Source organism: Meleagris gallopavo, chromosome 4 (genome assembly GCF_000146605.3).
Source record: "Meleagris gallopavo isolate NT-WF06-2002-E0010 breed Aviagen turkey brand Nicholas breeding stock chromosome 4, Turkey_5.1, whole genome shotgun sequence".
Lineage (NCBI taxonomy): Eukaryota > Metazoa > Chordata > Aves > Galliformes > Phasianidae > Meleagris > Meleagris gallopavo.
The window spans coordinates 29,899,364-29,923,268 of NC_015014.2; the positions used below are offsets into that span (position 1 = coordinate 29,899,364).

The window sequence follows — 23,905 nt, forward strand, 5'->3', positions numbered from 1 at the left end:
AATGAATTTGCCCCACTCTAGCAATTATATATAAATTCACTTTTCTAATAGGAACTATCCCAAAACACGTGCCACGTTGTATATTTCTCAGTAAAGCTATTTCACAGTGAGAGTAATAATTATTACTAGAAAATAATACTACTGTTGGAAAAATTAATCTTCCAGAATAGCCTGAAAATAAATATAAGTAGGATTACACGGAGAATCAACTCAGAAAAATGACATCAAGTTAATGCATATATCTTTTCTCTCATCTCTTCATCTGATCCCTTCCCAGTCACATTTGTTTAGCTCACTGACAAACAACAAATTTTTAGTGCTAGCAGCAGCATAGAGAATATTCCTTTGAGGCAAATGGACTGTAACTTGTGCTATTTCATGAATCATGGACAGGAATTGTTAACTGGTCTCAGATATGTCAGTGATGTTCAGTAATGATGTGAAAAAGATGCCAAACTTTTGTTCAAATAGTAGCTTAGCTTATCTTTGCAGGCACCTGAAAACAGTGTCTTTGGTTGTGGACTCCAATTTTTTAAACGTCGAATTTCTTCAAAATTAAAGTATGAAATTATATTTGAGGCTTACAGCATTTTTGCTGCCAACAGCCACAAGGAGTTTTTGTTGTTTTTTTTCTTATTTGTAAAATATGCCATGTCTGAGCGTAACAAGAATTTGAATAGCAAAGTGATATACTTTAAAACTAATGACTGGTAAGCTGACATTCCCATGTGAAGTCCTGGCTGTTGGGTAAATAATACTTTCTTCGGGGACTTCCTTGCAGTATAATAGTGCCTAAGTGTATATAAACTGTAGTTTATCTTGCCAGTCTAGACAGGACTCAAGTAGGCTTTCACTATATTACCAAGCTTTATAGTAGCTCTGTGAAGCCCAGAGCAGTAATCAGAAACATAAGTAAAACATTTTTGTTCTAACAACTGACATTTCATTCTTCAATTTTAAATGTGTCAGGAAATTGCATGGTTGTGGCTCAACCTCAGAGGAATTTTAGAGTAGATAATAAATCTATCTTTTTCTTTTCCCAAATAGCATTGTTTCTATAAGTTAAATTGAATGAAAAATTTGACTCTTACCCATTGTCTTAATTAATGCTGATATAACTTGAAAAAATCTCATCAGGAAGTTACTGGATCGGTAGCTGTCATAGAGATGGCCATTTCCTCTGTGATTACCTTCCACTACGCACTAGAGGAGGGATATAAAACACCTGCAGTAAATCAATTAAGGGCTTTAGAGGGTGAAAGGACTATGTAGAAAAATGGGAACACTGTCCTGAAACTCATACTCTGCAATATGCTGTGCTGATCCCTCACCCATGAGCAGTAAAACACATAAAGAGGTTTCGTGGGGCACCAAATTCTAGCGGATATCTGGAATAGGGTTGTCTGACCTTCACCGATGGGCTGACAAGGCAGGTTCCACGTAGTGCAAAGGTGTCAGAACCTCTAAGAAATTCGCTACCAGATTCCATTATTGTTTTGTATTATATGGGTGATTCTGCTCTGACTCTTTTTTTTTTTTTTTCCCCTTACTTCCCAAGTCAGGAGTATTCCCATTCCCATGTAATCTGAGCTCATACTACTCATTTTCAGCTGGACACAGTCTAGGAAAGAAAACTCTAATCAAAAACACTCGTATATGACAAATCTTCAAGGCATGAAAAGATTACCAAATAGATGAATGAGATAATTTGTTGTTATGGTTACTGCCAGATTTCAGACAGATAAAAATAACTTACAGACTTACAGTTTGTATTTTGCTCCAACATTTGCAGTCATTTAAAAATCAAGGCAAGTAAATTTACACGATGATTTGGATTGAGATTCCATTTCAAAATCTGGTGGTGCATCTGTTGGCTGTGCTAGTTAGGGGCCTTGTATGTAATACCGATAATACCAGCCATAGTGATGTGCATCAAAATTGCCCCAGTGGCTCTTGCCTAGTGCAGAATGACACAGAGTCATTCTGCAGAAGAGTATGTAGATGTACTCTTAATCAGAGGTGTTTCTTTTCCTTCTGGCATTTCATGCAAAAAGTAGAGATTATAGAAAAGGTTAAAAATACATTACATCAAAGATATTTTTTTTTGTTTTTAACTTAAAAAGGCATTGCATGAAATATGCAGAAAATGTTCCCATGAGAATTCAAGTCTCTAATCTTAAAGATTTAAAGGTATTACCTCGATGAGCAAATTCCTCATTTTTATTGTAATTATGTTAATGTTTTACCAAAGGATGACCCCATGCATTTTTTCAGGTCACACTAATCTGCAATGCAAATACTGTACTCCTACGTGCATTTTCTCAAAATTAAAGATATGAGAACAGAGCTATTAAAATCATGATTCAGCAATTGCCAGGTGGTTTGGTATTTTGTTCTGCAATAATTTATTTTCCAATTTTTTCCACTTCACATATTAAAACCTTTAACTGGAGAAGCGATTAAAACTAAAAAACACTCATATTATGTTTTGAAGAAAAGCTATGCATTTTGTATGGTTTTATAAGGATGCAGGTTGTTTTATGTGCATATTTAAAATGTTGTTCAGGTTTCTTCAGGATAAAGTGAGTCAAAGATCTAATTTTTCCCTTATCAAAAAACAGGAAAATTTTTAAGGCTTTCACTGTAGGCATTTCACATGGCTCTGTTGATTTTAGAGTTTCACTTTATCACAGTTCTTATAAAAGGCTGAAATGTGTGTCATGTTGAATTACCCTGGAATATTCTGACTATTGCTGCAGTATGTATCGCCTCTCAGTTATGATTCTTTATAGTAAATGCCCATGTCTCCTTTTTAGTATTTTAACCCCTTTGCCTAAAATGTTAAGAAAAGCAGAAGCAAGCATGAAAATTGTTTGTTGCTTATCTGATGTATTCCTACTAGTATTGAAGACTTGCGGAGAAAAACAGACAAATATCTACATCGAGATAAACAAATCCCTCATACCTTCTACAGATCAAGCATATTATCTCAAAAAACAACTAATTTAATTCAAAACTCAGCCTGATACCCTGTTGTAGCACGTTTTGAGTGATAAAAGTTTGAAAAAGTTTTTATTTTTATTTTTTTGTATATTTGTCTTTAGGTTTGCTTCCACTAAAATTAGTTGCAAAACTGTTTTTCTTATAGATTAGAATTTCATGTCCTACTTGCAGGAGAAAGAGCAAATGTTGGTGTGCAAATGTGATAAAAGTAAAACTACTGCTTGTATTGAATCTCAGCATTGTTGAATTTGTGAAGAACTGTAGTAAAATAAGAACAATTTAGGGCTCAAAATTTTTGGGAAAATGTGATCTTTAGAAAACTATCCTAATTCTGTTAATTGTATATATGTGTATGTATGGGTGTGTATGTGCACTTGTCTCTGTGTCAGTAGTACACAAATAGCCTGGAGAAACAAAACATAACTGGCTACTTCTGAGCTGTCACTCCATTCTTGTTTTGAAAAAATACATACATGTATTATTTCTCTGTTTGTTTCCCAATAGGGTGGAGTGAATGGCTTGACTGGAGAACTAGAATTTGCAGAAAATGGGGGGAATCCCAATGTTCACTTTGAAATTTTGGGGACAAATTATGGAGAAGATCTTGGCAGAGGCATTCGCAAGGTGAGGCTACATATATTCAATCAAAATATTGTTTTTTCCTTCATTTTTTTTAATCTTTCTTTTGTGCCAACCTGACAGAAAAATATCTGATGGCAGATAACATGTTTATATTTTATTGAGAAGAATGAGAAATGGTAGAAAATTCTTAAATGTATAGGTACCCATCCATTTTACTATTGCAAAGAGGCACTGTTGTCGGTCATGTTAATCAAAATGTTGTTCATAATACACAGTACGTTAACCTGCTGGTAGGCTGTCACAGAAGGCCATCAAAGGCTGTTGTTTTGCAGGCCTGGCAGTCCATTTCAAAAATAGTGGATCTTACATCGGAAGATATTTAGAGCACCCAGATTTATGCTTGATGCTTATGGTTACAGTAAGATGTCTCAGTTTTTAGGTGATTAAAATTTATAGCTACATAGCTATAAAATTCATAGCTAGGAAGAGAATATCTATTGCAAAGTAGACAAAAATTGTGTAATTCCTTGCTTTAATTTCTACTAAATCATCCTGTACTTACAAACTTTTTACAGAAAACATGTAAAGTTAAGTACTTAGCTGCCAGACAAAGATCAAATATTTCAAATTAGATTATTTGGATAAATTGCATACATTTACAGCAAAAGGAACAGACCTCTGCTTGCAAACTATATCCTTAAATTTGTATGAACAGACCTCTATCTGATGTGGAGAATGATGCAGAAGTCACATCATACCTTTTAGGAGAATAGAAGATAGATAGATAGGCTCTTTCGGGAACAACCATTCTTCAAAGATAAACCTGTTGAAAGTTAATACCAGAACTTTTTCATTTAGTGTATTGGATCATACTGTTTTTTATAGGTGAGAAACCTGAAGAGATTGTCTCAAAGCAGTTATCTTAATACATGTATACTGCTTCCATGTGTCAGTGTCACTGTATGATGAAGTACATCATTTGTCTGCATACCTTCTGCAGTAAAAAGATAAGTGCTCTGAAAGAAGAGAGAGATAAATAAGAAGTTAAAATTGACTCTAAACTCCTAGAATTTCTCCTTTGATTTTCATCAGAATTGTTATTCCACTCGTACTGTTCCATTATATCATCTGTTGTCAATAACTTACTAAACACATGTGCCTACAGCTATGTCACCTTGAGCAGAGAACCCGACAGATGCTTCAGAAGCTAAATGGGGCTGGAACTTGTTAACATTTGGAAGGATGCTTTACAAAGCCTTTAGGCAATCAGAATGTTGGATGAGTCTTTTTCCCTCACCTACAAATTGAGCCTGTTTCAACATATTTGTGTTTGATTTATTTTTCATGCTATGCATTTAGGAGCTATTTATTTTTTAGAGCAACTAAGTAGTGTTTCCTAACACAAATCTGTATGACTTAATTTAATTTAATTGATTGCTTTTGGTTCTCTTTTGACTTCAGGCCTTTGCAGGTGAATGCCTGAGTGCAACATTCAGCTGTGTTCTCTCATTTCACAAAAAGATAGAAGGGAGAGAGATCCACGGAAAGAACTTGCAAAAACAAAAATATGAAGGGAATTCCTAGTTTTTCTTACTCTTCTTCAGTGCTTTAAGGCTTATGTTTATAGAGGAAACTAATGAGCAAGGTCACACAGAAGATTGCAAAGTAATGAGAGTGCAAAACAGGCTTTTTGGAACTTCCTTGTTTATCCTTTATTTTAGCTCAAGGACAAAGAGACATTGATTGTCTCTGGGAGGAAGTAATTGGTCAAAGAGAATGGAGTTTAGTACAGAATGTCCTTAGACCATGGAACTCAGTGTTACAAGGCCTTGTTCAGAAGAAAATCAAGGTTAAAAAAATAAGACATTAAAAATGTATATTTTTATTTTGTTTTGCAAAAATTACTTAAAGAGATTCTTTAGGTTGCACTATAAATGTCTGCCTTCTGTTTTTTATGATGTTCTGTAGCAAGTTTAAAAAACAACTATCAAGAGCAGAACTGATTTAATCTGTTTCAATACCTTTTCCTAAATGACATTCAGTGATCCAGGGAAAGCCTTAGAAAGAGTTCAGATGTACTTTTTAGAGACAGGAATTTTTTTAGATAGACAGTCATGTATACATTGTGAGAATGTAATAATTTTTTCTTAAAATGTCTTTCAAAAAAATTCAAAATAATTCAAATTGAATACTTATTTAGTCACATTTATTTATTTACTTGGACTGTAGAAGAATTTAAAAGAATTGTGGTATTTATAATCAGTGTCTACCCTAACCCTAATAAACAAGCTGGGGATCCTGAAACAATTATATCAGAGATAGAGAAGAAAATTTCTTTAAGGTGAAAATGCCAGATGTTGGTTTTATTCTTTTGACAAAAGGTCATGCGTATTATATGAGAGTTTTTATTTTACAGAATATGATCCTCTAGTATTGGAAGAAAATTTTAATAGTTACAGGAGTGACATACATTTTTGTTAGCAAGACTAACTAAAGTACACTTCAGTTTTTCATGTATTTAGTGATCTCTCTACAGAACTACCTAACCATTTTAACTTCTCAGCTCCAGTGGAAGCAGCTGCAATTAGCAGGCTGACTGAAATTTCTAAACAAATGCATCTTTCCTAATTAAGATGTTTCCAAGTACTTTTGCAGAAGATAATAAAGGGTGAAATCCTAACAGAAGGCCCACTGAAGTCACTGGGACCAGAAGTTCACATCAAGTCAAGTGTATAAAGAATTTTATTTCCTAATGAATAATCAATTGATTTGAATTAAAGCAAGCAACATTTGAAAAAGCCCTCAGATTTCTCGAGTGTCCAAATTCTATTTGGAATCAGTTCTGTTTGGGTTCCAGATTTATTCACTAACTTCTGAAATGTTCACCTGTGCTTAGTGGTTAATAACCCTGGGACTCTAAAATGCAAGCAGTTTAGAAGGCACCAAGATATTGCATGTGTTTGTCCTTACTAGCCCATTTTTACCATGTACCTAGAAGAAGCTGTCTGCAGGTCCTCTCCTTCAACTTCCAGGTGTTATTATTATTCCTGGAAAGCAGTGGGAGCACTGACATGAAAAGTCATTGTGTAAGGGTCTTTCATCTAGAGAAGAATTAACAAATTCAGCAGTGGGATTTGCCTGAAATACAAATTCCTCGTGCTACTTATCTCACTTGGATGTACTGTTGCATCTGTAAATACCATTCATCACTTTACAGACCAGGGATCATTTAAGCTGTATGTGTTGCAAGGGTCAGAAACTTGGAGTAATACAACCAGATTGCTGCCAAATACTGATTTTATTGAAACCAGCAGTGTTTCGGTCCCAAAGGAACTGCAGAAAAACTCTTGCTTTTACATATCATGCTATGGCCTGCGTTTGTGCAGATATAGTTATATCCAGTGAGAGACAAGGGAGTGTTTCTGACATTTCTCTGTTGGCATTTGTCTGTTGGTATTTGACATTTGAGTATGTATTCTTTGACATTTAAATTTCAGTGCGATACTTTTATCTGTACTGTTGAAGTAAAAGCTGCCATTCCTCTGAATAACCATCCAACATACAAATGAATGAAAGGGAGCTCATAGCTCAGAGGACTACTGTTTTATATCTTAGCGGTGTAGAAAACAGCACTGCAGAAATGAAATGGTTTTCATGTTTCTTCCAGTATTCCTTGAAATTCAGAGCAGTCTCATCCTTTGAGCCAGACCTGGAAATTTATAGGATTTTCTTGCTCTTCCCGCACTGTCCATCTTACTACATATGGGAAATTGGAGACGATGGTGCATTTTACTCTGCCTTTCTATCCCTATTAGCATATACCCACCTCCTAAGGATTTTCCTTCTCTTCTTGACATGGGTTCTGTTGGTTCCTCCAGCTAGACTTTGTCTGTCTCCCTCTCTAGACCACAGTGTGCTTATCAGGGCTTCCTTCATATTCATATCACCTGGGTTTGTCTCAGAGCAAGCAGGAAGATGGATACCTTGAGTGGGGCGGCTGAGTTGTCCAGGATTTTTTGAGCCTGCAGTATTTGTCTGGTAGTATTTCATTGCTTTGTCCTAAATGCTTTTCATGTAATAACCTTAAGGAGAAAATATTATGTTATTTTAATCCATGGGGTATCTATAGTGAAAGCATTTTGTGTGTACGTGGGTGAAGAAGCCATAATGCCTGACAGCTGTGGTGTTCCTCCCTCCTCTGCTAGCATGACTGATGAGACCTTCCCTGCAACATCAATTCATGCAGGTTTTTATTTTACAGATTATTATTATGGGTTGTATGGAACATGTTATAGTTGTGATATTTTTTCAAAGACGTGGAAGTTCTTCTACATTTTTTGTTTTCATTCTAGTAAAATGATTACTACTTCTTCCACTTTGTCAGAGAACAGCTGATTACAATAGTGGCTTTCTGTCATTATCTGGTATATCAATTTTTCTCACATTTGCTTTTGCATCAAGAAGCTTTTGCATATTAAAAGAATTTCTCTCTTGGGGAAATTTCTTTCTCTTCTGTTACAGTTAAACCTTTTTTTTGGGGGGGGGGAGGGCATCTTTTTTCTCTTATTTCCTCTTGCTGCATTAGCTAAAAAAAGTTGGGCAGCTCTACTGACATGTTAGCTAGCACTATGTAATCGCAAAGAATAGACACAGTATTTTCTTCTTGGTTAGCTACATGAAGCAAATTATAAGTTCATGTGTTCTCTTTGTGATCATGATCAAAGGTAGAGCTCCGTAATATGATTTAAAAATGTATATATATCAGCAGTTGGTACTTTAAGCTGTGATCTGTTCCAGCTGCTTTTAAAGGCTGATATGCAATTTATGACGTGACTGAAAGATACACTTACAATTTACAGTGAGTTATTGATGGTGTGTTTTTTTAGTGAGTTGAAAAGAAATGACGTGTCTGCTTTGCCTCTAGTATTGACAGAAACGATAGACCTAGCACAGTACTAACATGATACTCTCTTTAAAGCAACTTTGAATACATAAGTGGCCTGTTAAAAATGAAATAAACTACTTAATGCAGCAGTAAAGAAGAAATTAAATACGTTGGTGCACTGGTACCCACTGCTCCAGTCCAGTGTAATTTTTATACCTGTAACATTTGCTTCCTATATGTAGTGCTGTGCAACGTGTGAACATATAGTGACCAATCCTTCACTTCCTGGTAGCTTCTGAACATCTTTAGTAAGATTGTAGTGAAATTTAATTTGGCTAGGAAGTGTTGGGAATTTGCATTTTATCACAGTGAAATTTGTGTTAGCAGAGATTGATAACTTCCTCGAAAATGCAACTCTGATTAGCTTAAAAGTCAAACTAAATAAAAAGTGTACACATTAGACTTTTGAAGATCAAAACAAGGGAAAACTGCGTTCCTGAATTTTTTAAGTTTAAAAAAATATCTCTCTTTTGCTTTTGTATACAACTTATTATTTTAATTTATTTTAAATTTTTGCGACTGCAGATAGAGACATTGAGACTGACTCTGAGTAATCTATGGCTTACTCATCTGGAGAAGAGATTCAAATCCTGCTGTACAGTCAGGTGCCTGCCCTGACCCCAGGCGGTTTGTCCAGACATGCACGTATTTCAGTGTTCCTAACATAAGTAAAGAAAAGAAGACAGAGATGGGTACAATGCCTCAGCGGATTCGGCCAGAGGAACATAAAAGACCAAGGTTCAAGTCCTTCTAGTGATCATTTATTTATGCAAAAGAACTACTATTGGATGTGTTATGAGCAACCTACATGTTTCCTGTGAATTATTCACTTGTGGGCTATTACATCCACTGGGAATACATGAGTGTGGATCAGGTAAAATTAACCAGAACACAAACTCTCAGACTCCAAATATAAGCCCACAAAACCAAGGCAAACTCAGTGCAACAGCAACATGGAATTCCACCTGTTTCTCCTAAGAAGGAGGTCAGTAAGACAGGTCTACTGAACTCATATGTGCAGCATTCAAGCACTGAGGGACCGGTCATAAGAGAGCCAGCTCCAAGCTGTGAAGTGGGGTAGGTGCCCAGGTTTCTCACTCTAGAATGTTAAGATTGATTGGCGGGTTAAAATTTGTCTCAAATAATTGAGATAGAGGCTTAGCCAGTTTTCAGCATGCAAATTGATCACTTAATTGTGACATTTACAGCATTTGAGGAACCTAGCTTGAACCCCCCCAAAATCTATGAAGCCTCCTAGTAACCGCATCATTCTGAAATGCAAGTTTTACTCTTGCACTGGGGACAGTAGGGAAAAGAGAAAATGCAGGGTGGCAGGAGGGACAGTATGGTGGGACCCTGGGGAGAAGCATTGGTGTCAAACAGACATTCCCCTTGGGTCCTTGGTGCTCTGTAGTATTTCTCTGGGCAGTTTTGGCAGGGATATGTCTGTCTCTATTTTGCTCAGAGTTTCCATTCTTGTCAAAACTGATATGAATGTTCTTACTGTAAACTGCTTTCAGTAGGATTGAGAGTTTTGACTGATTGTTTTCATTAGAGACATTTTTTTTAATGTGTTTTACGTTATATAGTTTCATATATTTATTCTTATTTGTTTATCAGATAAGAGGATATATTTTACATCCCGCATGTTAAAAATGCAGTTGTCTTGGCAGCAAAGAACAGGAAAAACATTTCTCCCTTTCAAAGCTGTGTTTTTAATTTCCTTTAATATCTGGCTATTGACACTTGAGGAAGATCAGCCACTTAAAAATAAAAAAAAAAAAGACAAAAAATCATTTGTGTCAGTAACTCCTGTTTTCTATTGATACTGTTAAGAAAGTGCCTAACCAAAGCAGCTGCCATGTGGTTGATTATCCTGAGCTTAAAAGTGGACGTAAGAGCATAGCATGCCACAGAACATCATTCTTTCACTTTTAGAAATAGAAATTCTCTGAATAGAGGAATGTGCTCCAAGTTTGTTTTGTAGGGTGTCAAGGATAATTTGGGCTGAAACATTGGTCAGGTTAATGTAGTGTGAGGAGCTTAACTTGTTTCCATTAGAAACTTTTCCTTCATTTTTTGGTTCCCCTCTTCATTTTGCACTTATTACAGCTGGCCACAGGCTGAAGAGACCAAGGACTGTTTTTCCAATCTCAAACACTGAAATTAGTAAGCATTTTCAATTCTGTGTGACTGGCTGGGCAACTTTTGAAAAATGTTTGCTATGGCTACATGGCTTTTTCTTCTGCCTAAGAAGCTATGAGAGCTTCATAGTGAACATGGATCTGCTGAACCGGCTGCAAAGTTGCAGTGGATTTTTATCCTCATATACTTCAGCTGAGCACATTAGCTTTGTAACTAATTTCAGAGATCTGAAGTGCTTGGGAACTTTGAAGTGCCTCCAAAATGACATTTTAAATAATGTCAGAAGAAGCTGTGTATGATTAAAGAATGGACTTAATGCTTCATCGACGTCTCAGGCAGCAATGCTGCTATGTGATTTTGAAAATCCCATTAGGTAGTTCTCTTCACCTTTAAGGGAGCACTCAGTGTGTGCTGCTTCAAGAATGTTGTTCATCATTCCTGAAATTAGTAGAATAAAGCACTCAGTTCAACCTGAAGTCATGTTTTTCAAGGTAGAGATTCTCAGTGAAATATAGGTACATTTCAGAATGAAAGTGTTCAATATTTGTCTTTTGCTCTTTAGAATTGATTTGTTTTTGACCAAAGCTATTATCTGATGCACATTATTTAATTTATTGAATACTTGTAACTGAAACAAGTGCATATTTTCCAATGGTAAGCGCACTAACCCCAAAGCAGGGATGTTGTAGTTGATTCATCTTGTAAAAAGAAGATAATAACTACATCTTCAGCCAGTTAAATATTTCTATCCAAATTTGAATGTAAACCAGGCATAGTCAATAATTAATAGTAATTGGAAAGCCATGTAGACAGGAGAGATGAATGATAAAAAATTGAGCTGCTTCTTTTAACAGGAGACATAAAGAGACAATAGTGGGAAACGGGTCATTTAGCTTTAGCCTCTGAAAGTGCTGAAGGGTGCTGTTCAGTTTGAATGAAGAGCTTAGTGCACAGCTGGAGGAAAGATGGGATGTGTAAGGGCTGTGACACAAATCATAGGGCATAATATGTGGTAGTCTGAAGATAGAGATTTTACCTGAATTAATTAATTGTGTTATCTTTATTTGTTGTTCTTTTCATTTATTTTTTCCTAAAGAACCATAAGATGAGCTTGACAGGATTAGGTGGCCTGCTGTGTCCTGCCAAGACAGAACTAGGTCTCCCCATACTACTGAGGTGTTGCTAATCTGTACATTTATTGTGAGGGGCTTTTACTTTAAGGCTGTGTTGTTTCAGGATTCTGAGCCTCTGTAGTACGTTGAAAGGTCTGGGAGGCTCACGTTGATCACAACTTTGCTGGTTCAAGTTTTAAATTAGGCAGATCACTCTTCTTTCACACTGAGGTTGCTTTGTTCCAATCTAACCTGCTTATGGGAAAATATTAAAGCATGTCCTATTAGATGCTGAATGCTTGTGTACAGCAGAGATGGAAGCAAGGGGATTTTTAGCTGGTTGGTTTGTTTGTTTGTGAAAAGACTTATTTCATTGATCTTGATGTTGAATATTATTTTACTGACAGTAGTCTCTAGTATTCTCTTGCAATAGGATAAACAACCCTGCTAATCCCAACATCCATTCCTTTCGTGGACATAGACTGTCTGGTGGCACTTTCTACTAAAACAGGGAGAACACAAGAGTAAACATTTTTTGACTTTTTTGACATTCCTCCTCCTCCGGGCTGTGGAATTGAAAAGAGCTGGTCAAGTCATAAGCTGATTGTGAAACAGGTAGTTGAACTCAAAGAAAATGTACAGTGTGCAGTTTTCCACTGAGAGCACCCTCCACAATTTATATGTAATATGTAGCAATCAGTCTCCACAACCTCAGGAGTAGATTTACAGTGGGTAGAAATGTGAGAACATCCATGAAACTGATAAAGACTCCCAGATTCGTTGGTAAGGCTCAGTCGCATATAGGCAAATGTCAGAGTTACATAAGCAGAGAGGCAAGGATCAGCTATCCTCTGGCAAGAGGAGAGTGGTGCCCACCAGGGAGAAGAGCTCAAGTTATTGTGAGTCTCCCATTTGGGTAAGAAAATGTGTGTGGGCGCAGTGATTAGCTGAAGAGGAAGAGGAGAAATGGTGTGGAAATTGCTTTCCACTGTTAGTGTAACACAGCTGAAAGTGCAGTAAATCCATTTGTTGCATTGTTTTTAAGATAGATAAGAAACAAATGGAAAGAAATCTGAAAAGACAAAGAGAAGTGTCAACTTAAATAATCGTTGCTTATCTTACATTTTAGCTTTTAGGTTGTGTATTTCACAATGTGACAGAAATAGAAGTAGTATTTTGTTTTGTCTCAACTTTGCATTTGCAGCAATGTTGAGATATGTTTCCCATGTTCCTGATTAAAAGAATCTTAGTTATTTTCAGAGATTAAAAAAAAAAAAAGTTAATTTCTGCGTAGCTAGAAAGGGCCACCTCCTTGCACCTTTCGAGTTCTTTTCAGATGATAAAGATGAGGATGATGAGACTATTGATGACTTCATAATATTTATAGTTCTTTCATAATGTTGATTTTTATGATTCAGCCCTAAATGTATAGTACTCAGGTTTTTGCCTGTTCTGCAGTTATGATATAATGCCTTAATCAAAGGGTAAATTACAATAAAAATTAGTAGTAAATATTGTTGCCATGGTGTGTTCATGCTTAAAAAGGTACAGCAGAAGTAACAGAAAGATAATTATTTATATTGTCTCAAGTACTTCACATTTTCATCCCAGTAATCAGAAGTTATTTTTCTTGATATAAGCCCTTTTTCTGAAAAATTAAGGTTTTCAGGAAGGAAATAATACATTTTAAGGAATTGTGCAGCATATATCTAGCAACTGTGGGAGATATGTTAGTAAATAATCTCAGGCCTATTTCCAGTCCTACTTTTCTCAATTTCTCAAAAACTGTAAAACTTACTATAAGCGTGGCAGTCTGGAGAATATGCTTCTTATATATACAGGAAAGAATAGGGTGGAATATATTGAAGAAGAGCTTGTATTGAAATTTGAACTGAAATTAAAATTGATACGTATAAATAATTTTGTGTCAGCTTAAAAAGAGCCACTGAAATGCATTGAAACTGATGATATTAAACTAATGATGGTGTTAAACTAACAATTCATTATAATTACTAACTTTAACCTATCTTCAGGAAGCAGAAACGTATATCAAGAGGAAAGTACATGATATACTACTCTAGAAAAAAAGTGTCTCTCTTTAAAAATATTATGGAAATGAAACTCTTTTTTTTTTTTTCCCCCAGTGGAGTTATCCATCAATTCCAGTTAGGAGAGACGGAGCCAAAGTAAAGCAGAGATTTAAGACAGAATAGTTAACTTAAAGGGGACTTTCAACAGTCACCTAGTTCAACTGCCTGATCACTTCAGATAAATTTATAATATAAAAACATATAAAGTAAGAAATAATTTAGCTAGGATCTAGTTAAATAGCATATGTGTGCATGGTTATCACTCACTAGAGCTATTGCAGTTTGTGCAATTATGTCAAAATATCTATTAAAGTCTAATAAGGAGCACCAGTCCTGCTCATGATACAACAGTTAAACAGTTCTGTAAAATATTTTTGCTTGATTAATTCCTGTCTTCATTAAGAGTTAGCTGCATCTTCCCTTTTATCCTTGACCAGCAGTAACCACCTTGCCTTGCAATACTCACACTAGCCACTCTAGTCCTGCTACTGCTTTGTTCAGCTTTTTCCTCAAATTACAAATTTTGCTTATGAAGATGGAGACTGCATCAGTATGTTTTGTCTTACAGTGTGCTGCACAGTGAGGTTGTAAACCCCACAGTAATATCGCATTAGCAAAAATAACTGGGAATGTTCATGCCTTGCTGAGAGATGGTATAAAATGCATGAAAGGCTTACAGTTGAAAAACCTGCTCAGATGTTATGTCCAAGCTTTGAATTAAACTGGTGCTCTGATCTGCCGCCATAGCAGTTTTGTTCACATCATGGATTTTAACTAGTGAAGGTATTGAATATTGTAACTGCATGGATCTTATTCCAGAACAGGACAGCAACTTAAAAAAACGAAGTGCCACATGAGTAAATGTTTGCTATCTCTGCAAGTTATTCGTAGAAGGAGGAACAGATAAGTCAACTTTCTGTTTTACAGAATGGTAATGTTATAAGGAAATATTTTATCCAGAAGTACAATCTATGGTATTTTTATAGCCAAATTATCTAGTCTAGATTATAAGGTACAGCCTGTGTTTCTCCCACAGGTTGCAGCCTATTCGGTAACAAATTACCTTTTGAATTACATTTGGAAGACTAAAGTAATTCACAGCTAGTTTGGTCTATAGTAAAGATATAATGAGTTTTTTTTATATGCCTGATTGTGGATAGTTAAATTAATATTTCTGTTTGGCCTTGGGGCTTTCTGTGCTTTGAACAGTGTACGGAAATAAGTATCCCCTCTTGCTACTAACTGTGCTGTTAAAGACCTGACATTGCTTGCTTTTGGCTTTGCCGTTTATTATGTCTGTAGGAAAGCAACATGACAAGACCACCTAAGTGATGGATGTCTTCCCTTATGAAGATAAAATCTTTATGTCACTTCGTGACTGTAAGCTTCCAACAGATTTCATTAAATAGGGATCGATGCACTGAATACAAGTGCTTTTAGCATCTCGAAGCATCGAAGCAATTCTGTTCAGTCCGAAGGGAAATGAGTTTCACATCGAAGTGGTTTCATGGCAAAGGTCCTCATGCTACTTTTTTTTTAATTTGGGAGAGGTGAGGATAAACATGATAGGAAACTTAAGTTCTGATTTTTGTTTTATGATATCATAGCTACCCTTAAAGATAATTTCCTTTAAATTGTTTTATAAATAGTCATCATTTTTATTCCAGTTATTTATGCCTTTTAAGCATTATTGGACTCTTTTCTAACTGCTGTGTAATATCCAGATTGTCAGTCCGTTAGTCATTAGAAGCTGTTTCTAGTTTGTTGTACCACTTTAGCATATTGAGGAAAATTATTTCTATGAGGAAAAATTAGTACATCAGTAAAGAAAATGTTATGTCACCTTGTTAAAGAAATGTTTTTCCTCATTATTATACTTTGCATTTTGTTACTCTTTTCACTTGCCTTTAAAAGAGAGGCAATGCCTACATGGAAATGTTTTATCTAGTTAAGCTCACTATAAATATGGAGAGAGAGAGAGAGAGAGAGAGAGAGAAATTAAGGGTGCTTAATAAATAATATTTTATTATTTATCTTTATCTTTTATTTTATCTTTTACCACAAATTTTTGAAGGCGGCAGGCCAAGTACAAATACATAATCATGTGCCAAATTGGTCAGGTTGTGTCATCAGTGTGATCTCTCTTAAATCCTGTTGAATATAAACCCCAATTTACTGTATACGATAAAGTATTTTTCCTGTGAATTACATCTATCCCTTGAAAGGTTATTTGGTAAAGCAGAAATCCTTGGTTTGAAAAAAAGAAAGATATGAATGTTTGAACTAACTGCTTTTGCCAGCCATACTTTTCAAACTATGGAAGTAACAGAAGACTCAAAATTTCAAGAGTCTATTTACTTGAAGCTATCACAGTCCTTTGGAGGCCACAAATAAGAGTTACAACAGATATTTTAATGAAAGATTTTTGTGGAGTACATTATAGGCTTCTCAACCTAGAATTCCATTCATAACCTCAGGCAAAAAAAATGAGCATACTGGCTTCTCCAAAAACAATCAATCATCCTGAACTGCATAGGACAGCTGCTATAACAAGATCATTAAGATCTGGGAAAGGAAGTAGCCCTACACCTTTCCACTCTGGATTTTGACTGAAGAAAAATTACAGAACAAAGCTGAGATCAAGCCCCCGTATTGTGGAGAAGTAATAAAAAAAAAATGAAAATAAAACTTATCTGTTGCTATTAACTTCACTGCAGAAAGCAAGTGGCTCTTAATACTCTGCTTTGAAAAAACTGTAAAGTAGGGGAAAAAAAATCTTATTTTGTAGAAATTCTTTGTTTTGTTCATAATTTCTTTTAGTTTTTTTCCAGTTCTAAACAAAGCAGTGCATTTACTCAGAGGTAGGAGGATTTCAGTTAAAAATAATGCAGCATCAGTTAAATGCTCCACAGATTTTGAAATTAAATGTCTGCAGAGATTATTTGCTATCATGCTTGCTGTTAAGGTATGTGGCTGTTGTGGGAAATCTTATAACAATCAGAGATATTTCACTGCCCTCTCTTGGTGAGAGTTAAAATTGGTCTCTCCATTTCTTAAAACTTGACATAAGAACAAAAAGGATTTTCCTTAATTCAACTGTTACTTACTAGGAAATCACTGCAAGGGGAATAATGTGGATTAAGTATCCATAAACTTTTAATGGGTGTACTATTTACTTCAACTTAAATTTTGTCAGTCAGCTCATTGATTTGGTCAGTGGTGTGTGGATACTTGCATATAGGAATATCTATGCCTTAATTCATTTATGTGGTTCAATCTTATGCAAACATCACCAGAATATATCCTTTTTCATAAATGTGTAGGAAAATTTTAAAAATTGTCTGTGCCTTACAAGCATTGAAAAAGCTCATAAGCATTTTTCTTACTTGCTGGATGATGATTGTGTCACTATTTTATTGAAACGTATTGACTAGACAGGTGACTCAGGTGTATATATTAACCAGTAATCTCCCTCTACAATATGCAAAGGGAGGAACTGCCTTAGAAGACAATTCAAAACTGTGAAAAATATCTCAAGATATTAGCCAGCTAAATTCTCAGTTCAGTTCCAAAATCTATCAATATTTTTCCTCCTCCAAATATCTGAAAAGATCAAATTTTTCAAGCTCCCTGAGTTACCACTGGAGCATTGCTTCTGTGTGATGTTTGAGAGCACCAAGAAATCATGCATGGAGCCTTAATCCATGACCGATTTCCTAACAACACCCTACTATGAAAAGTGTTGTGGAGCACAGCACAAAAACATGAGCTTCAGTTCCTTAACAATGATTAAATCTGATTAGATTAAGCAAAGGATTGTAATTAAACTTCAGTCAAGTCTATGTTTCACTTCAAAGTAATCAAGCAAATCTTTCATTGTTAGCACTAAGGAAGGGTTAGTTAAGGAAGGATATTATTGTTTACTGCAGGAGAGACTACAAACTAGAAATTCAGTGGGTTTTGTTTGTATGGCTTGCAACTCCTGAAAACATCCTATTTGATTAAAGCTGTATTCTACCATCTATTTCAGGAGGTCTATGTTATGGCAATGTTTATGAGGAGATGAGTGGATTAAAATAAGTCTACATACATATTGTCTTTGCTGAGATTTTTTTTTTCAAGCCATAGAAGTGAAAGAAAACAAAAATTTACCATATATCCAGGGCGGCCACTTGTGGGGTTTGGAGTCTAACACTGCTTTGTTCTGACAAATATTAAAACACAGTTTATCTGTGTTGGTAACAACATAGCAAAATAATGTGTCTGTGTAAGATGTTTTTATTCAGATAAATGGCTTGTAGTGTGGAAGCTCAGATTTGGCATTGGTTTGAGAGGATGGAGGAGTAGACATGCATTAGAAAGTTTGTGCTAAGCCAAGAGTGCAGCAAATTCCAAGGGAAAGGCTGAATGGGAGGCGAAACATGATGGAAAGGCAAAGGCAAGGAGGCAAGAAAGGGATTTGCATGTTTACTGTTTAAAGTCACTACTGCCGTCCAAGCAACTCTTTGTTACTCAGCAGGATGTCTTCAAGAAGAGCTTTTTTTTCTCCTGTCCTGTCTTGCCTTGAGAATAAATCACTATGATCTGACTTTTCACAAGAGAGTTATTAGGAACTTTGCAGATCATAAAGCTCATTGTTCGCTGTTGTGCTTGAGATCTACATCCAGCAATGGCTCTCTAAGCACCTGGTGGGGAGCGGGTGGGCTTTTCTGGCATGTGGCAGTATCAGCAGGTCTGATTTGTAATGACTGAAGGTTGTGCTTAATAAGAATTGTCTGGGCTCCCCAGCAGTTGAGCCAATCAATCTGTAAGGAGCTTCTGCAAATGTCACATTGCAAACTGACTACATGCTTTGGCAGGAAATTAGAAGTAGCAAAAACAATTCAGCAACCAGGTTGAGAAATGGTTATTAATTTTTTCTTCTGTCTTTGCTGAAAGGGGAAACAATCATATCTCTTTCAGCACAGCAGAATAAGAGGAATCATGACACATTTTAAAAATGTAATATATTTGATGCAGCAATCTTGGTACATGGTGTTGTGAAATGCCTCAGGGCTGCCACACGGTTCCCTGCTTTCTTTCTGATGTAGCTGTTATTTCAAGTCAGTCTTACGGGATATGTCCCATCCCTAATGCATTTTTGAAGGAGATATATTCATGACTAGCTGGTGTTCTCTACTGACTATTTCTGTAGTAATAGGAAGGCCAGTGTTTAAACTTGGAAATACAAATCTGGTTGGCTGGTACATTTCTCCACGTTTTCTGTGTCAGGGATTTGGCTTGTCTGGACAAACACCAACTGAAGATGGGTTTTAGACTCAGGTGGTGCACATTGGAGACATGAAAATGGGGCAAGCATGCAGGATGTTAAGGAGGGTGGTAGGGTGATGTCTTTCAATTACATTGTGGCTTCTCCATTCCTCTCTGGATGTAATTTCTGATATCACTGGATGATGCCATAGGAAGGGCATTTTTTTCAAGCTCCCCCGTGAATGTAGGAAGAGAAAAATTTGGAGGAAGAAAAGCTGTTTGGGGAGAAGTGTGGGAAGAGAGAGACTACAACTGCTTCCTGTGCCAGCTTTCTGTGTTTAACTTGTTTTGTCTTTGCCATCTAAGCATTCCGAGTACACCTAGTCAGTGTGAAATGCCAAAAGCAGGATACTGTTAACTCCTTGGCTCCCTGTTATATCTGTGCACAGGTAAAGGATCACCACCTAACTTTTAGTATGGACTTTCTATTAACCTGAGAAACTAATCAGAGCTTTTTGTCAGAATGTTTCATTTTAAGCTCATACAGGTGCTTATCACTATGTATGCATGCATATATGTGTATGGATACATGCACATGGACTGGTAGCCTTCAGTTTTTCTATATAGCCAAGGGCTGTAGATGTATCTGTGCAAAAAAAGATTGCCCAGCCTCAAACACAGGATGCTTAGAAATCTTGAATGCTCAAAGGTGGGTTGGTATTTTGACTCTTTCTAAAGCTTTGAGGCTTTTCTCTACTGGAGATCATGTATCTCTTGGAAATCTCTAATTCAGATGGTGTCTAAGTTGCTAGGAGATTGCTTGCTGCAGCTCCGCACAATTTTCTTGTGGGTACCAGCAGGTATTATTGGTCTCTTTTTGCTTTTATTCTTATACTTTCCATTCACCGTTCTTTGAGTAGAAAGTCACCTCATTTCTTCTCTTCCCAAGAGCAAATGCTATACTGGAGAACTAGGTATTCAGAGCTTTGCTACCACAGTATCCTTTATAGTAATATTGAATAGATTAAGCCTGAGACAGTCATGGGAAATTGTGCCTGGGATTTAACTTCTGTGATTAATAACTTTACAGGGAGCCATTTTACTTCTTGGTTTCTCTTTTCTTTTTGCCCTCTGGCACTTTTGCCCTTACCTTCTTGACTCAATACTTCTGTGTCATCATTTTTTTTCCTTCTTTTTTTCCTTCCCTAACGTATTTGTAGATATACACAAGGAAGCTATAAAATTATATTTTTTTTTCTTTTTCTCCTGAATGAGTCACTTACCTGACTTTTATCACTGCAATGTAAGTGTGTAATGAGCCAACTGACTCAGATGAGTTATTACAAAAGGGTCACATAACCATTTATTTTTGGTCTTAGGCTTAGATGGAGCAGTTCATTAGAGCTACCATGAGTCCTGACAACAGATTTATGAGAAGGAGATTGCTTTATCTTACATTCTTATCTTATATTACACTGTATTCTCTGGTCACAATTGGATATCACTTAGTATAGTCATTTCCATTCTTTTTCGGATTTTTCCAGTCACATCGTATACGTCAATGTTTACTCCTCAAATTCTGTCCCTGATGTTTGAGTATTAGTAGATTTGTTAGACTTGAGTGCAGAATATCTGTGGAATATTGCATTGGTTTTTCTATTGCCTTGAGTTATTCTGTTTCATAGATCCTCCTAACTGTAAGCTGTTTTTATCTTCCTTTAGATGAGATAGATTTCTTCTTCACATAGAATACATATATACTTTTTGCTGGAGCACTTCATTTTCTTTCTTACAACAAGACTAAATTAGCAGCAGAAAATTCACTAAAGCTTCTGGAAAACCCTGAGATATATTACACTCCCCTTAGGAGTAAATTTTCCTATGTGGCCTTTAAGGCTGACAAAATACACACTAAATTTAAAAAAAGACCAACAAGCTAAAGCTCCCATTTTTCTCGAGCTAGGATATTTATGTAATTTACAAATCAGTAATTAAACCAACACATTTAAGGTTGTGGGATTAAACAATCATATTCTCAGTAGAAGTGATTTTAACTTTGTTTTTTTAAGTGTGACTAATGTAAATAAAATTAACATATATGTATTTATTTACATAATTGTTCCTTGGAGAGAGAAATTTTATTCCACACTAAAAGTATTCTTGATGGAAAAAAAACAGAAGCATAGAGAGAGGCTTTTTCTTGCACAGTATGGGTTAGAAATCTAAATTTACAAAGTTAATTGGAGCTAAAAGTCTCAAGCATCTTGGAAGATGAAAATAACACGGACAATTAAAGATTTAAGTTGCTGCATTTAGGTGCAGAATGAGTAACATTTAAGGTATTTTACAACATTACAAGTATTTAATCCATTTAACAGGAAGATTCAGAATGTATGGTCAATGAAGTTCCAAGGATGATATATCCATGAGAATTTTAAATACTGCATATTAATTTGTGATTTCTTCATTAGTTTTCTGGGTATTTTTCACCATATAAATACCTGCTAAAAAAAAGTCGAAAAGCTGCTTACTATATCTATCTCACTGTCACTGAACATCTTCAACTGCAGACACAGGCTGGTGTATCAGAAATAAAAATGAAAGTTGTAGCTCCTAGCTTTGAAGAATGCAAGAACGTTTGGGGTAATAGATGGCTTTGCTCTGCAAATGCAGATTTTCTACTGAAGATGCATGATATGCAGAAATCATGCACAGTGCAGTTCTGGAAAACTTTTGGCTCCTGCAGGGATTATGTCTCTCTTCCTGTGGCTTTTCATGACTTAAGAGGCAGGGCACTAGCAGTTCATTTGAAACGTTCATGTTGAATGTGTCTGAAGTGATCTCATAGGTACCCCTCCTGACTTCTGTCCCCATGAGGCTCATTCAAGCTGGGAGACAAAAGGGTGGGGTCAGCCAGTTGCCATGACCATCTCTTGCAAAGGTTGATGAAAGCACTCTCATCTCCTTATGCATTTGGTCTGCAGGAGCAGAACTTGCTGCCAACAGTTGCCTATATATAATTAGCTGCATTTAAAATGCCAGTGAAATATCTTTAAAATCAATGTTCTGAGGCAGAAATGTGGTTATTAGTGTAGCAGTGTGCTTTTTTTCTTCCTTCAATTTTAAGTTCTCTAAGTTCAATTGCATTTAAGTTTACAGAGATCAGAGGATAGAGGAAATTAATTCAACTTGTTTTTAAAATCTATATTTAACTTGAGGCCTTGAATTATATGAATTGTAAACCATAAGGAGTGCTCCAAAAATAATGCCTTCTATGTTATTATGCTGGCCCATAGTATTGAAGGTGGAAGTTGATGTATAGCAGTAGAGCTTGGTCATCCCACCAGTATCCCGTTACAGTTTGTTGCTGTGTGACAAATGGCAGCAGACAGGCAGTCTGACAAAGTGGTGCCTGATATGGAAGTGTATGAAGCAAAGGTGTGTCATTAAATTCCTCCATGCGGAAAAAATTGCACCCACTGACATTCATTGATGCTTGCTCTATGTTGATAGAGACAAAAGAATGGATGTGAGCACAGTGAGGTGGTAGGCGGTGCATTTCTGCAGAAGTGAGTGACAGTAGTGTGAAAGACGAGCCACATTGCGGATGGCCATGCAGATTTTTATGAGCGCTGTATGCAGGCTCTTGTTCATCGCTGATGAAAATATATAGCTGATGGTGATGACTGTGCTGAAAAGCGGTGTTTTGCAGCTGAGAATTTGCTCTATCAAATAGTGCTATTGTGCTTTTTGCGTCTGTTGTAGTTTCCATGGAAACAAATAGAAAGCATTGCTTTCAGATTGACCTATGTATATTTTAGAAGTTCACTGACTTTTTTCAGCGAAGGAGTTTTTCCCTTTGCAAATATTCACTGAATATTTGAATATATATTCTTTCTCCCCATCCTATTTTGTTTCAAAAGAAATAGAGTTACGAGTGTATGTTGTGGAGAGATTTAGTAAGAGTGTACATTTTTCAAAGAAAAAAAGTGTAACTCTAGACCCTGTGTTGAGAAATAAATGAGCAAATGTTGTCAAAAGGACTTTCCACCTACTGTTCCTTAGTGTACAAAGCCTACATAGGTATGGCTGAGTACCTGAAAATAATGTTTTGGGATATGGAAGGTGTGTATCTTCATTCTGTAGCTCCTGTCTTTAAAAAAAGCTACTGCAAGACTTCATGTTTATGTGAGTGATATGGGGAAAACTTTACAACTTCTGTTCAAACTGTACATCACCTGCAGCTTAGGAGGCTGATATTTGCTAGCAGCTCCCCACAGTGGTGTTGCTGTGCTCTGCCGATGCGTAATTGTGCCATTATAAGGCAAAACCCAGAGTATCTTCCTCCATTTCACAGTCTGTTTAACATAGAAAATCATTCAAATGCCCATAATTATCCAAGTCTTCACTCCTGTTGATGCTGGGAGCAGAGAACCTGCTGCACCAGCCCTGTCTGCCAGAGCAGCAGCTTGATTGCACTTCCCTTCTCAAGGGCCATCATTAGACTAGCTATGTTGATTTGCATTAAAGATGCATTGTGCATACCAGAGATTTCCAGCAGGATTCGTGAACATATGAAAGCTTCTAATCAATCCGATTCTTGTCCTGTCTACAATTTCTGTGCATCTTAACACCTCAATAGACACTGTGTTTTTTCTTCCTTTCTTAATATTTTAAGGTACTCAGTTGATTGCCGGCACTACCTGGAATAGTAATTAGGTTTAAAGTCTGTTCTGAAATATAGAAAAACTACGGATGACTTGCAAAAAAAAAAAAAA

At 36.2% G+C, this 23,905-nt stretch overlaps 1 protein-coding gene across 1 annotated transcript in view; it reads left to right on the forward strand.

Annotated features, from left to right (window-relative positions):
* The first annotated feature begins 1,167 nt into the window (after positions 1 to 1,167).
* The window catches only part of LOC100541293 (glutamate receptor ionotropic, delta-2-like), a 58,591-nt gene continuing 35,853 nt past the window's right edge, over positions 1,168 to 23,905 (forward strand). Inside the window, exons 1-2 of the mRNA XM_031553269.1 lie at positions 1,168 to 1,230; positions 3,508 to 3,627. Coding sequence (XP_031409129.1) covers positions 1,168 to 1,230; positions 3,508 to 3,627 — 183 coding nt within the window. The remainder of the gene's footprint in view (positions 1,231 to 3,507; positions 3,628 to 23,905) is intronic.